This window comes from Mugil cephalus, chromosome 16 (assembly GCF_022458985.1).
Source record: "Mugil cephalus isolate CIBA_MC_2020 chromosome 16, CIBA_Mcephalus_1.1, whole genome shotgun sequence".
Taxonomy (NCBI): Eukaryota; Metazoa; Chordata; class Actinopteri; order Mugiliformes; family Mugilidae; genus Mugil; species Mugil cephalus.
The window spans coordinates 18,784,308-18,798,651 of record NC_061785.1 but is presented as its reverse complement, the minus strand read 5'-3'; the positions used below and the strand labels follow the sequence as shown (position 1 = coordinate 18,798,651).

The following is a 14,344-nucleotide window of genomic DNA, read 5'->3' as shown; positions in this document are numbered from 1 at the left end:
GGAGAGTTTTCTTTGCTTGTTCGGCCAAAGAAGCCCTTTTCACATCACATGAAAAACCACGTTGACCCGGGTTTTCAACCTGGGTCGAATAACCCGGCAATCTACCCGGGATTTTAGTGGCTTGGCTCTGCTCAGCTTCAATGTGAACAGGAATGCCTTGTTGACCCACTGATTTACACAATGACGTCGATGTACCTGCCTGTCACTTTCTGCCAGGGATGCGAGCAGCTCAAAATCAAAGTTTTGGTCTTGTCCCAAGAGACCAATCTCTGCAGGGTAGAGACTTTTGTCCATTTTTTCAATCAAACAAATGAAATGTGTTTGATGGGTGACAATCACACTGGGTAATCTTGATGTGAACTGCAATGCGCGGCTGTGTTTATATACAGTCTGTATAGTGGTATGGCATACTTTTTTATTGATCATGGCAGCGCACTGGCAAGACCGGGAGATCCGTGAGCTGCTCTGCATCTATGGAGAAGAGGATATTCGGTGCATTTAAATGTGTAATGATGACGTTGTTGACTCGATGACGTATCAGAGGGAGGAAAAAACAGGCAGCGGGAGGTCAGACCTGGGACTGCTGGCAATGTCATAGACACCAAAGGTGGGAATTTTCAGACACGGGTATTTTCGATGTGAAAGGGGTAAGAGACACATGAAAAAGGAAATTCATTTCAGACCAGTAATAGCCGTTACAGCTTTTGTTGCTGCAGTGCATAGTTTCTGGGGAGGTAAGTTCAGGATGCATGTGGCTGACGTAAGCCTTCTGGATAATAAACCCCAGACAGAGAGTCGGCCCACCGAAGTAAAAAACACACCTGTTTTTTTTTTGTTTTTTTTTCTGGGAGCTCAAACCTTGCCAATTAACCATCGGGATTATAGTTTCTGACAAAACCTTTCTGATTGTCAACACAAAAGGGAGAAACTTCACTGAGAGACTATAATCATTCTCTACCTGCCTGCAACCCAGCCTCAGTTTCTCCCACCTAATCTTGCAAACTGAGAGCGGGAGTCTGCCTCCCCCTTTTTGCACCCATTTTTTTCGCCTGTTATCTTTCCCCTCAGAGAGTCTAGGGTTACCTCCTCAGAGATGTAGTGCACTGTGCCTATTGTTCGGACTGTTTATTGAGGGAAGAGGTAGGCAGGAACGAAACTGCTTCTCACTGTGGTTTTGTTATGTTACTAGTATCTCATTGCATTTTTCTCTTGGAAAACATCAGCTTCAGGGCAAGATTCGTCAACAGACACATTCAGTGCACATGACTGAGAAAAATATGAGAATCATGATGTTTAATATCAGTCTCCTAATCAAACTTATACTTGTGTTTATTAGTAGTAAGTAATCACTTGTACAGAAGTTAGGTGCTTCTCTTTTCTCCTACATACAGTACATAGTCATCAGTCACAACATTACAATGTTCATCTGGGAAAATATTGGACCTGACATTCATGTGGATGTTACTTTGATATATATCACCTACCTAGACCAGACCAGGCCCCCCTACCCCATAGCAATGATACTCCTTGATGGCAGCAGCCATCCCCAGCGGGATGCAGCCTGACGCACACACAAAAACACTTAAGGAACAATTCAAAAAATATGAAGAACAGCACAAGGTGTTGACCTGGCCTCCAAATTCAATAGATCCCAAACTGATCAAGTATCTGTGGGATGATCCAAAGAGCTCCCCCGACCTCAACCCATAGGACCTTAAGGTCCCCAGTAACAACATCTTGTTTCCTGACACCACAGGACTCCGTCAGAAGATCCATATCCATTGTCTGACGAGGCACAATTGTTTGGGAGGCACAAGGGAGACCTACATAATATTAGGAAGATGGTCATAATGTCATGCCTAATTATTCAGAATCAGAACCAAGTTTTAGGTACTGTCCATGCTTGGATAATAACGAACATCAAGGCTGTGGGTAGAGATCCATGCCCAGCACAAGATGAGCCGGGTTTCTCGTCAGAAAGAGAAACACACCTGAGCCTGCTGTGTCCCAATACCACGTTGGTGCGGTGTACCAGGCAGATCACAGGTTGAGTGGCTCTGACAGGAAGCAGCATGTGAGGCTGGGAAACCACATCTCAAACCCACATCTTTCAGATGACACCACCCTCATCGATCGGACTCATCTCTGATGGAGATGAGATGGCATACAGGACGGAGACACCTGGTCATCACCTGGTGATTTAGTGTAGTCGTAACAACCTGGAGTTGAACACATCCAAGACAGTGGAGATGATTGTGGACTACAGAAAGAACACAGCCCCACTCCTTTCCATCACCCTGTGTGACTCTTCAGTCAAAACCGTGGAGTCCTTCCGTTTCCTGGGCACCATCATGTCCCAGGACCTCAAATGGGAGCTGAACATCATCAAAAAAGCACAGCCGAGGATGTACTTCCTGCAACAGCTGAAGAAATTCAACTTACCAGAGGCAATGATGGAGCACCTGGTACGCTGCAGCCTCTGCTAAAGACAAGAGCAGACTGCAGCGTGTCCTTCGCTCTGCAGAGAAGGTGATCGGCTGCGGTCTCTGTGCGAGCTGTACGCCTCCAGGACTCTGGAGCGTGCAGCTAAGACTCCCCTCTACCCTCTGGCAGGCGGTCGCAATCCCTTGAGTGCAGGACCAGTCGTATGGCAAACAGTTTTTTCCCATCCGCAGTGCGTCTGCTGAACAATGCCAGGGCCCCGGCATGAACACATCACACCCACCACCATCCCACAATATATTTTTTATATATTTGAGTGTATGTCTGAGCTTCTGAGGGGGCCTCAGGAAGTTCTGTAATCACCACAACACAAAAGAAAACAGTTGAACCATAAACAAAATTCTTCTCGCCAATATCATAAATCCTGGCACGCAGTGAGACTGAAACCTTTCATGCTAAGGTAGCATTAGAGTGGAGGGGAAAACTTTTCTTTTGGAATTTGGTTAAATCAAATCCCTCAACAGTGTGAAAATGTTGAAAGGAGAATTTAGCCTTTTAGCATTCATAGCATGAAACTAAGATGCGTAGTCCTCACATGTTGGAATGTGTCTAAGCAGTGTTAAGTGGCCTCTGAGAGCTCCTGGATCGGGTGAAAAGAAGAAGGCAGCGTAACCGGTGAAGCCATTTATACATCAGATGTGCTGACAGTCAGGCAGCATGTTTATATTCCAACAAAGTGCACTCACACATTGTGCATCAGGCCAGCCGCTGTGGCCCGTCTGATGTGTCAGAAGCTCCAGAGCTTTCCTCTGCCGTCGCTCTGCACCCATTCCAGGGGAACATGTGCGCTGGAATTCTCCCCCAATTAAGACAGGGATTAGCTGGGTCCACTGTGGGAACCGGCCGAGTGTGGGAAAGCAGAGGGGTCTGTCCCTCTCTCCTTCCCTCACCGACACTCAGCCTCATTCTCACTCGCTCCTGTTCATCAAGCTGCCTCCCTCCCTGTCTTTCTCACCCTTACTGTAACTGTTCCTCCTCTCTTTTGTCACCTTATTTGCCATCTTTCTTCCACACGCTTCATTTTCATCACATTTTAACATTTCGTGTGCCTCTTTGAGTTCCAGAAAACTCGGTTTCGCCTTTCATCTCTATAATTATGCACGTTTATTTTTTTCCCCCCTCGCTTTTAGCCACCCAGAATCTCCATAGCTTTCAGCCCTAATTCTTCAAGGTTTTCTGAAGTGCACGGTTCTCCCCTCTCCTGCCCCTTCCCTCCTCCCTCTTAATGCCTCTCCAGCCTCTGTACTGAAAGCTTGTCTGGAGGGGAGCTGAGGACTCTCGCATGAATAGTCTCAGGCTGTCAGACTGAAAGAGGGGGTGAAAAGACAGCTCATCAGAAAAGACAGGTGTCTCAGAAAACAGACAGTTACAGTTTACGTTTTGCATTAAGTCGATTCTATAGTGCACATCCATTCCACAGGAAGCTTTTTATAATAAAGCCGCTAAAACCTGAATGGACGCGATCCATGAGAATGCCAGGCTTGAACCTCGTGTTCATTTCTCCATTGTTGCCACATTTCTTTCTCATGATCTTGTAATATTCTCGCTATCGCACCAGATTCTTCTCCCACTGCATTCCTTGTGCTCATTGTCACCTCTTCTTCCTCGTTCCCACTCTGTGTCTCCTTTCCTTGCGTTCCCATAAATCCCTTCCCTGTGCACTCCTCCACACAAGGCTTGTCCGTTCCAATTATGGCAGTGCCGTTCGGCCCCCAGCTCACACACTCTGAACGCACAGCCCGTTCTCATTAAGCCTGTATCAATTAGGCATTAACCTCCTAAAACAAAGGGGCTCTTGACGAGCGGCCCATCGCAGGCCGTGTGAGGTACTTCCTCTGCATCCCTACACCCTGCTTCCCATCCTCGGATCGACACATTCATCCAGCCTTTTTCCCACCACCAAAACAAATGTGTCCACAGTAACATCATCTAGACAGAAGAGAGAGGAGAAAGTGAATAAGCGTCATATGTTTATGTGCAGTTGTAATGTTGATTGGATCAGGCCCCCAGCAGTATAATGACTTCACATAGACCCACATGCTAGTCAGGGTGTTCCCATTCAGACCAGTCACAGTTTCTATATGAATGAGACTCAACCTTTTGAGGGAAACAAAAACATTGATGCATTTTCACAGGGCATTTAGATTTTTTTTTTTTTTTTTTTTAAATAGTTAAAATGTTCAGAAATTAATGAACTGAATTTGTGTCATCATTTAAGGAGTAGATTAGTTTGCAATAGGCCTAGTTTGCATGTTCTTCCTGTGTCTGTGTGGATTTTCTCCAGGTACTCTGGTTTCCTCCCACCTCCAAAGACATGCTCGTTAGGTTAACTGGTGATTCTAAATTGTCTCTGTGTTAGCCCTGTGATAGACTGGCGACCTGCCCAGGGTGTAGACTGCCTCTCACCCGCTGACAGCTGGGATAGCTTCCAGCATCCCCAATCCCCTGCGACTCTAGTGGGGATAAGTGGTAGTAGAAGATGAAGATGAGAGGAATGATCGGACTTATCAAACTGAACACATGAAGGGTACTTATTTTTTTTAATGCTTATTACCTTGTACTATGTGAACACAGAGATACTATGTTATCACTCAAGTACAGCTTCACATAAAGTTTCACCATTTGTTAAGTAATTATAGTTCTTCCAGAACGCATAAAATTAAGTGTGGAGTGCCCCAAGGGTCAATTTTAGGCCCCCCTCTTTTTAATCTAACTTATGCTTCCAATTGCGGAGGTCATCAGGAGACACAGCATCAGCTTCCACAGTTATGCAGATGATATGCAGCTGTATATTGCCGTGTCTCCTGATGACACGGGGCCATTTGATGCCCTTTTAAATCGCATTTTAGATATTAAGTCATGGATGGCAGAAGACTTCCTGCAGCTCAACCAGGACAAAATAGAGGTTTTTAATCATTGTTGTTGAACGCCAGAGAGGGGGGGGGGGGGGGGGTGTTCTTGAAATGTATCTAGTCTGGTCTACAATCCTCTGCTGATCTTGGCATTAGATGGCTGCAGACACCTCAACATTAGAAGTAAAGTAAATGTTTCTGTTTCACAGCAGAGTCAAAGGAATCTAGCAAACTAGAGCGTCTCTCATTGCCAAGTCATGTTGTAGGTCCATCCAACTTACTGGAGAAATAAACAACATTTCCATTCCATTAGGGGATGGTAATGATTCTAATAGGCATTCATCAAACTCTCAGGTTGTTAAGGGAAATTGAACTATGGCTCCCAAAAAGAATTTAGATTTGAAAGGAACAATGCTTGAAAATATACTATAAAATACTAAATTAGAACACGGGTAAAGCCTTTTTGAACAATTGCCTTGATGGAGTTTCTGCATGGATGGACAGAGGACATAACAAAACTTTCATTTTTGTGTAACTCTTGATACCATTCAAATACCTGCCAACTGTGTCTAATATAATGATTGTTTTGATTAGTATTTACATCATAATAGCAGCCCCTCAAGTGGTCGAGGTACCGAGAAGTCACATTTTCCAACATGCTCCAACTTGGGAAAGAAATGTTGGCATCGTGCCTTATGGACCAGCTGTGGCACACCCGACTCTACGCATACTAGATTTGTAATGTCACCATTTCAACTGTTTTTTTTATTCACTCGCAGTACATTTAATTTGTACAAGTTTCCAGAGGCCTCTGCGGACGCATCACCTCTCTGTCTTTGCAGAGATCAACCTGCTTTTGTTTTTCCCACAGATCTGCCGGTGAGAGGAGTGGTCGCCCAGCACCCAGGGTTTTGGCACAGTGACTATGTTGGCACAAGCCCAAGCTGAACACCCCCCACCCCCTTTCCCATGGCCCTGGGAGTGTAATACATTACTAACAAAATCCCACTTCCCATTCCTCTCAAACTTTCACACCCCCGCCCTCCCGTGGCTGGCATGCCCCGTTAAAAGGGAATTGGGGTGACATGCGTATGCCTCTTTCCTCTTTCCCATCAAGCCCCTGAGTATTTAATTGAGTTTTTTTTTTTAAACATAAAGCATCATTTAATCAATTTTTTGTAAAGTAAATCTAATTTTGAAGTTCCGAGCTGTGAACTGTAGGAGGAAACCCAGCCAGCAAAACTCACAAGAGAAAAAAAAAATGCTTTCACTCTTAAAGGGATTTAAAGGGAATCGTAGCCCATTCACGCCATCACCAAGGTTATAAATATGAACCCTCACTCTGGAAAAAAGCCTGGCTTGTTTGCCTCACAGTTCTCAGCAGCACATTGAGGGAAAGTATTCACAGGCGTGTACGTGTCTGGGTAACATGTAATGACATTATTCTCACCAGGGTGACCCCTCATTGTCACAGCGCTTTCTTCTCCCGAGCTCGTGAAATTGACATAAGCTTTACAAACATTCCTGGCATTTTTTTCTCAAGGCCAGATTTCTTTGGGGGGCCTTTCATGGAAGGGGACCATCAGCATGAGCAGCACCACCTACTGACGGTTGAAAGGCTCGCACAATTTGCAAAATGTGTGTGAGAAAAAGTTTTTAATGATTTTATTAGATTATTATTATTAACTTTTGTTTCATTTTACAAAAACTTTTCAGTAATTTTTAGTTTACATGTAAATGAATTATTTGTTGGGACTGTTCCTGTTTCAATGAAAAGACGAATGAGCACTTTGGGAACGAGCAGCCTCCTCTGTCCCCTGCAGTCTGCGGAGATGTGTGATCTCCTGTTTATACCTGCGGGCAGTAGTAAAGCTCCATATAACACTCTTCTGACACTGAACATTGAATGACTTACACATCAAGCAGCTTCCTAACCTGCCCAGGTGGTTGTCAATATAGTCCTGCAACTCCGACACCTGCGCCTCTGCAGCTGTCGCCCTGGTGATGAGAAGGGCTCGCTCCTTCTCAAAGTCCACCTGTTTGAAGGAGATAAACCTCGTTCCTCCTATTCAGAATGTACTGAATTTAAATGGAGAAGAGATTTGTTTACCAGCGTAGAGCCTGTGATCTCCCTCAGCTGTTTCCTTATGTCTGGCCAGGATTCCTCACATATCTGCTCCTGTTTTGCAGGCCTGATAAAGTTACATTTTTAACATTTTCTTAAGCACGATGCCCAGCTGACCACATTCATCATTTGGTAAAAATACAAAAATGGCACTCACTCATGACAGCCTGTGTTTTTCTGAAACACAAAAAAGTGAGTTTAGATAAGACAGCAACTCGAAGATTTTTTGATGTTTACTTAAACTTCTCCACAACCCATCCAACTCAGGGATTAACAGTATTAAATGTTTACTCTGAGCTGGCTTCTAATTAACTGACGCCATGTCAAAGATGCCATCAGAACATTATGTTAAAACAGATAGCGAAAAGTAGAGTGTAAATAAACAGCAGCTTTCATATGAGCAGCTCAAAAGCCAACATTATTAGATGGCATAATCATCTAATAATAATGGTCTAATTTGTTTGTGATACAATCCTCCTCAATCAATGTACCCTAATGATGCAGGATGCAGGCTGGCCAGCTCTGAATCTGTGATCATCATTTCAGTATAAGATAAATAACTTAATATCCTCATCACCCATAACATTATGACCACCTTCCTAATATTGTGTAGGTCTCCCTTGTGCTTCCAAAACAGTTGTGAAACATCAGACAATGGACATGGGCCTCCTGAGGGTGTCCTGTGGTGTCTGGAAACACAATGTTGTTAGTGGGGGCCTTTGGGTGCTATGGATTGAGGGGAGGGGCCTCTGTGGATCATCCCACAGATACTTGATCAGTTTGGGATCTACTGAATTTGGAGGCCAGGTCAACACCTTGTGCTGTTCTTTTTTGAGTTGTTTCAAAACTGTTTTCATTTGTCTGTGTCAGGCTGCATCCTGCTAGAGATGTCTGCTGCCATCAAGGGGTGTCATTATTGTTATGTGGTGGGGGTGTCTGGTCTGGTCTAGATGGGTGCTACATGTCTTAGTAACATCCACATGGTCCAAAAGTTTCCCAGGAGAACACTGAATTATTGTAAGATGTTCAGTGTTATTTAGTTCATCTGTCTGTGGTCGTAATGTTGTGGCTGATATGTATATACTACTAATACAATTTTTTTAGGGTAATAACGCTGCCAGATAGTTTGCACTGTGGCTGATTGAGTTTCATTGAAATAAATTAACTGTTTGAAGAGGAGGTATGATATCAAATTTTTTATTGCTTGTTTGTGCGACAGATATGAAACTACAGCCAGCGGATATTAGCGGTTAGCTTAGCATACAGACTGGAAACACAGGGAAACAGGTACACTGTCATATTCACTTAAGCAGCTTAAACCACAAGCAGCTCTTCCAAAGTATGCATGGATTATGTCTTCCTTGTTTGATCGAAACACAACCAGGAATGAAAAATGGAAACTTCTGATCTTATGGGAAGTCAGTGAGTAGTCAGTGAGTGTGGTACTGTTTGAAAGTAACTGCTCTTGTTTGCAAATGTTTCCTGAAAAGTCAACTGCTGTAAAACACATCTGAAGTGAATGAACACACCCACGTTGACACCGCTCCAACGGTCACCATTACAAGAGAGTGGCCACATGATCTGCAGTCCACCTCTGCAGCAGCTCTTTAGTTGCTTCAGGACACAAACTTTGAAGTCTCCCCCCTCAGATCACCACTCACTGAACAAATGCTCTTTTTCTTTATACAGGAAGAGTGGCCACAAAGAGGAATCCCTACAGACCAAATATAAGCATTCACGAGACAAAACAAAAGCAGATCTATCCACTTCAAAGCAACTTTCTTTTGTGCTACCTGCTCCCTGGCCGCCTGCAGCTGACCTTCCAGCCTCGCCTTGTCCCGACGAAGGTCCTGGAGCTCCTTCTCAGTTTCATCCCTCAGTTCACTGGGATCCAGGCTGAAGTGGGCTTCTGGAGGTCCAGGGTCAAGATCGGCCTCTGGTTTTGTCAAAATCTGCTCTCTTTGAACCCTGAAGACATTTATTGAAGCTCTAGCATATTTTTTTATTTTTGTTGGTCAACAGCACTAACGACAACACACAACACAGAAAAGAAACACAGGAAGTTCTACCTGTATGCAATCAGGAGTGCATGATGTGTTTTGGTGATCCTCTGCAGTCTCTTTTTGTAGGTCCGAGCGGCAGACGCGAGCTGCTCCTCCCTGACCCTGTAGGACGAACGAACATCCTGCAGCATGCCGTCCACAAACGTCCTCACCTTCCTCTGCTCCGACTGGCTTTTATTTTCTCCAAGCCCGTCAATGTAATCCTGGATCACACGTTAGTATGATGAGACACTGCAGGCAGGACCTATTGTGATGATCAAGTCTCAGTTTTAAAGTGCTTTTACTCACAGATAAGTCCTGTAAATAACAAAGCAGCCTTGCACGATATTCCTCATTCAGCTCTTTGACCTGCAGCTGCAGCTTCGAGTTCTCTTCTTCCACCTCCTTCACTTGGCTCTGACAGCACATCAGGGCCTCAAATGGAAACAGGATGTACTTTGTTTTAATGTAAACACACTTCCAGTGTTTTTAACCTCCTGACGTTACAAGAAGAGTCATCACCGCTCACCGCACTCCTCTCAGACAGCTTCTGCTGGCTGATGCGGATCGTTCTGTTGTTCTCCTGGTGCTCTTTACCCATTGCCACCCTGATGACCAAACACAGGCCCGACCGCGGCAAAATGCACACGCGCCCACATCACAGGAAAAAGCAAAGAGACCACATCACACACACAGAGCAAAGAAAGCCACATCTTAGAACTCGGCTCAAAGACGCAACCGCAAAGCAGATGCATGTGGGATGAACACGGGGAAACATGCATCCTGAGATGGGTTCCCCTGTTTGCAGACTGGAAGTGGAAAGAGGATAATGATGTTTTGTCTTAATCAAGCCTGCGCACGAGCAAATGACAAACATTCACTGGCCCTCACACTTTCTCCTCCAGCTTCCTCTGCTGCTCCTCGTAGCTGCTCCTCATTTTGTCCAGCATATCTTTCATCTCGTCCTGATTTCCAAGCAGCTACATGAAAGCAGATGAGTGAAAAGCCACATGAAGCGAGCGATGACTTAAAACTGGTTTTTAGCTTTCTAATGCCTGTAAAGCATATGTGCTGGTGGTCACCATTCCCCCAAATGAGATCTCTCATTTGCTTTACAGAAATACTCACAGTTTTTTCCAGATTTTTTTGCTCCTTGTCCAATGCTGCCAGATCCTCAGGCTGTGAATAGAGGGACAGACAAATATGACCCAACATTTCAAACAAAAATGATAACAAACTCATTCTAGTTCAAGGGCTGTATACAGCCCAATTTGATTTCAAGTGGGCCAGACCAGCAACATAATAGCATAAGCGACCTATAAATAACGATAAATCTTTATTTGAAAAAAAGTATGAAAATGTTTTTATTTAATGAGCTTTTATAAATCATGTTATGAAAAAATAAAAAATCTTAAGAAAAATAAGTGCAATTTTGGCACATTGCTGCCATCTGCTGTTTAGTTCCGGGTTTCTGAAAGTGTTTCTTTCATGTCCGCAACTCTTACGACATTGCGACCCCTAGTGGAAAAATTAGGAACATGTGTCCATTTTATTGAAAATTTGCAGTCAACGTCTTCTATACAATTTCGTACTCTGCAAATTTATCCCAAGGGCCAGATTAGATCCTGATGGAGCAAATGTTTGACGCCCCTGGTCTAAGCAATAAACATGAAAACATATTATTATTCTTTCGTCTTGAAATATATTTAAAGAATGAAAATGATTCATAGAGTACTACTTTAACAGTGTCAAAAGAACATTAAATTTGTGCTATCAAGGCTCACTAGAAATTTGATGGAAACTTTTGAACCGAAGAGTACAATGGCTGACAATGGTTGAACAAGCAGTGTGCAGACATGACGTCTCACATGGAACCCACTCATGTGTAAAGGCACCCACTAACAGCACAAGAAATAAATGGCGTCACCTTCACTCTGTTCCGTGACATGCGGCTGATCAAGGCCTGCACCCTGTCCAGCTCTCCATGAAGGCCCCGCGTGGTGGCCTTCACACTCTGCTGCTGCTCCTCCAGCTGCCTGCGGAGGGCGTCCTGGGCCTGCGCCAGAGCCAGCAGCTCTGCACTCAGCTCCTCGCTCTGGGCCAGCTCTTTGTCATGGGCCTCAGCCAGAACCTGGTAGCTCTTCTGCAGCGCAGTGCACTCCTCTGTCAACCCTTGGCCACTCTTCTCTTTGACTTTCAGATGGGCTTCAGTTGACTGCAGTTCCCTGAACAAGTTGTCTCGCTCTATTTCAAGCTCTGTTATCACAGCGTCTTGGTTCAGTATCTGACCGGAGGAAAAAAGTGCAGAGCAGACAGCCACAGAAACTCAGGATTACGCTGCTGTGGAGGGCCAACCTAATTTAAGCCCTTTATATAACACGTTTGAACTTTAGAAACATACATTAATTCTTTTAAGGCAAGTGCACACATTTCTGTTCATTATATTCCTGGAATGATTTTCACCCAGTTTGAGCCCTCACCTTGTTTTTCAGCTCAAATGTCTCCTGTTCATATTGCTCTCTCATCTTGTTAGTCTGTATTTTCTCCTCCACAAGCTCCTGAGATATCTGAAACATTAGAAAGGTTCAACACAACATTATGACCACCAGCCAAATATTGTGTATGTCTCCCTTGTGCCTCAAAACTAGTTGTGACTCATCAGAGAATGGACATGGACCTCCTGAGGGTGTCCTGTGGTGTCTGGTAACAGAACGTTGTTACAGGATGTTGGGTCCTATGAGTTGGTACATGTCTAAAACATCGACATTAATGAATGTCAGGTCCAAAGGTTTCCCAGAATTGTCACAAGCTGGTTGATGCTATTCACTGTCAGTGGTTTTAATGTTGTGGCTGATTGGTGCAGTTCATATCTAACACAGCTTGAGAACGCTTGTTACCTTCAGTCTCTTCTCTTCACTTTGAACCAGTCTGAAGGACAGGTCTGTGTTAGAGCTGGCTAGGTGGCCCAGTCTGGTCTCCAGGTAGCCCACTTTGGTGAAAAGTTGTTCATTTTTGTCACACAGCTTCAACTTTAGTGAGACGGAGACAAACACTCGAGGAATAAGACATATGTAGGTATTCCCATTAAAGTATGTTCAGGTTATATCCACTCTACTGTACATCAAAATGCAATTTTGCTAAACCAACTTTCTGAATGCTAATGGCACCATTTTGATGTGGACTAATTAGCCAAAGTTTTGCTAATTAGCTAACTATGAAGTGAAATATTAATTTAGCCCTACAAGCACATCTTTTTACTAACTAGTTACTGTTTAATCATTTTAATTTAATTTAATTTTAATCTTACAAGTCAGCATTTTATTAACCAGCTAAGATAGTAGCCTAGATGTTTATTTCACCCCTTTTATTTTACCAAACATAACAAAATCTTGGTAACTAGCTAACTTAACACACTTTAATTTCACTCTTTTAAACAGAAGACAACATTAAGCTAACCTTACTGTTATTTTCACCACATTGATTTAGTCTTACAATTTTGCTTACAAACAAAACAGCTTAACTAGCCAAGATTTGCTAATATAATTGCACTACTTACAAAAAATAAAAATAAAAAAATAACATTAAAGCAACACTTAAAAATCAGAGTATAGCATCAAGTCAGTAAAACTTCTGGGATACTGATCTAAACTTCTGTTTCCGCCGCAACAGGTGCACTAGAGGCAAACAGCAATGTTTTTACAGATGGAGGCTACTGCCATCTTCCCCCTCCTCATCTTTTCTGGTTGTTTTTCATTAGTTCTGCTGTAAGATAGAATATGAGTATGAGTCACTCCCAGAAGGTTTGCTGTGTCTCTAGCACAGTGTCAAGAGCACGGAGAAGGTTCCAGAAGACAGGAAGTCACTCTAGGAGATCTATCTGCTCCTTTGTGCGAGGAGGAACTGGATGAGCTGCGCTACCAGAGCTCTACACAATGAACTCCAGCAGGTCTGAATGTCTCTGACCAGACAATCAAACAGTCTTCACAGGGGTGGCCTGAGGACCTGACATCTTCTAGTGGGCCCTGTGCTCACTGCCAGGAACTACCATGGAGCTCAACTGGCATTTGCCAGTGAACACCAGACCTGGCAGGTCCTCCACTGGCACCCTATGCTTTCCATGGATGAGAGCCAGTTCACCGTGAGCACATGTCACACATTACACAATCCATATCAGTATATGTGATGTGTTCTCAAGGGTTTCTAAAAATTATTTTGAGCAGTGTATGTTTTCAAAGACATTTTATGCAGCCTAACTAGCAAAAATCTTGGTAACCAGGCAATTCACTCTCTGCTAATTTCATCCTTTAATTTTAATCTAACCAGCCACTATTAGACTATGTTGCATTAGTTAAGTGTGGGAAAACTACACGTAACATTGTATATTTACTCACATTTTCTTGCGTCAGAGCTTGAATTTGCTCCTGATCTCTAGTTGTCCGGTGTCCCTGAGCGTCCATCTTTAGTCACTGTCAACAGGTGCTTGTATCCACCAACATTATGTTGTCATGACGCCGCAACACAAATAAAACTTGTCTCTGTGCAATCACTTCAAATTTCATTTGCTATAACAAAATATTGGAAGAGAAAGCAACATAAATGTCACTGTAAATATAATTCAATCCCAACAGTCTCTGCGGGGCCTTTGACTGTTAGCTAAAACAACTTTATTTAATTTAGCAGTTAGCAAATATTGGCTCAGTTGAAAAAATACAGACTGTTTGGGGATCTCTGAAAGCTATGAGGGTGATTATTATTTCCATTTTATTCACTAAAATGATTTTGGGATATTGACAGATAATGATAACGATATTTTAAAACTCTAT

General features: G+C 43.5%; 1 protein-coding gene across 1 annotated transcript; it reads right to left on the bottom strand.

Moving 5' to 3' along the window:
• Positions 1-7,022: 7,022 nt before the first annotated feature.
• Positions 7,023-14,004, bottom strand: ccdc78 (coiled-coil domain containing 78). The gene is made up of 14 exons (XM_047609569.1): positions 13,913-14,004; positions 12,419-12,550; positions 12,002-12,088; positions 11,449-11,805; positions 10,650-10,700; positions 10,413-10,501; positions 10,051-10,129; positions 9,831-9,956; positions 9,549-9,745; positions 9,273-9,447; positions 7,637-7,656; positions 7,465-7,546; positions 7,290-7,390; positions 7,023-7,208 (listed from the first exon to the last, which is right to left on the bottom strand). Exons 1-14 carry the CDS (start codon positions 13,976-13,978, stop codon positions 7,121-7,123), a joined length of 1,650 nt encoding a protein of 549 aa, XP_047465525.1. The 5' UTR covers positions 13,979-14,004; the 3' UTR covers positions 7,023-7,120.
• Positions 14,005-14,344: the final 340 nt, after the last annotated feature.

Bases quoted from the DNA above. Each gene is read 5' to 3' on its own strand.
- ccdc78 (XM_047609569.1), bottom strand. From the start codon at position 13,978: ATGGACGCTCAGGGACACCGGACAACTAGAGATCAGGAGCAAATTCAA. The intron at 10,502-10,649 runs GTGAGTATTTCT...GCTTTCATGTAG, and splicing joins AAAAAAATCTGGAAAAAACT to CTGCTTGGAAATCAGGACGA. The intron at 9,448-9,548 runs GTAGAACTTCCT...AAATGTCTTCAG, and splicing joins GCACTCCTGATTGCATACAG to GGTTCAAAGAGAGCAGATTT.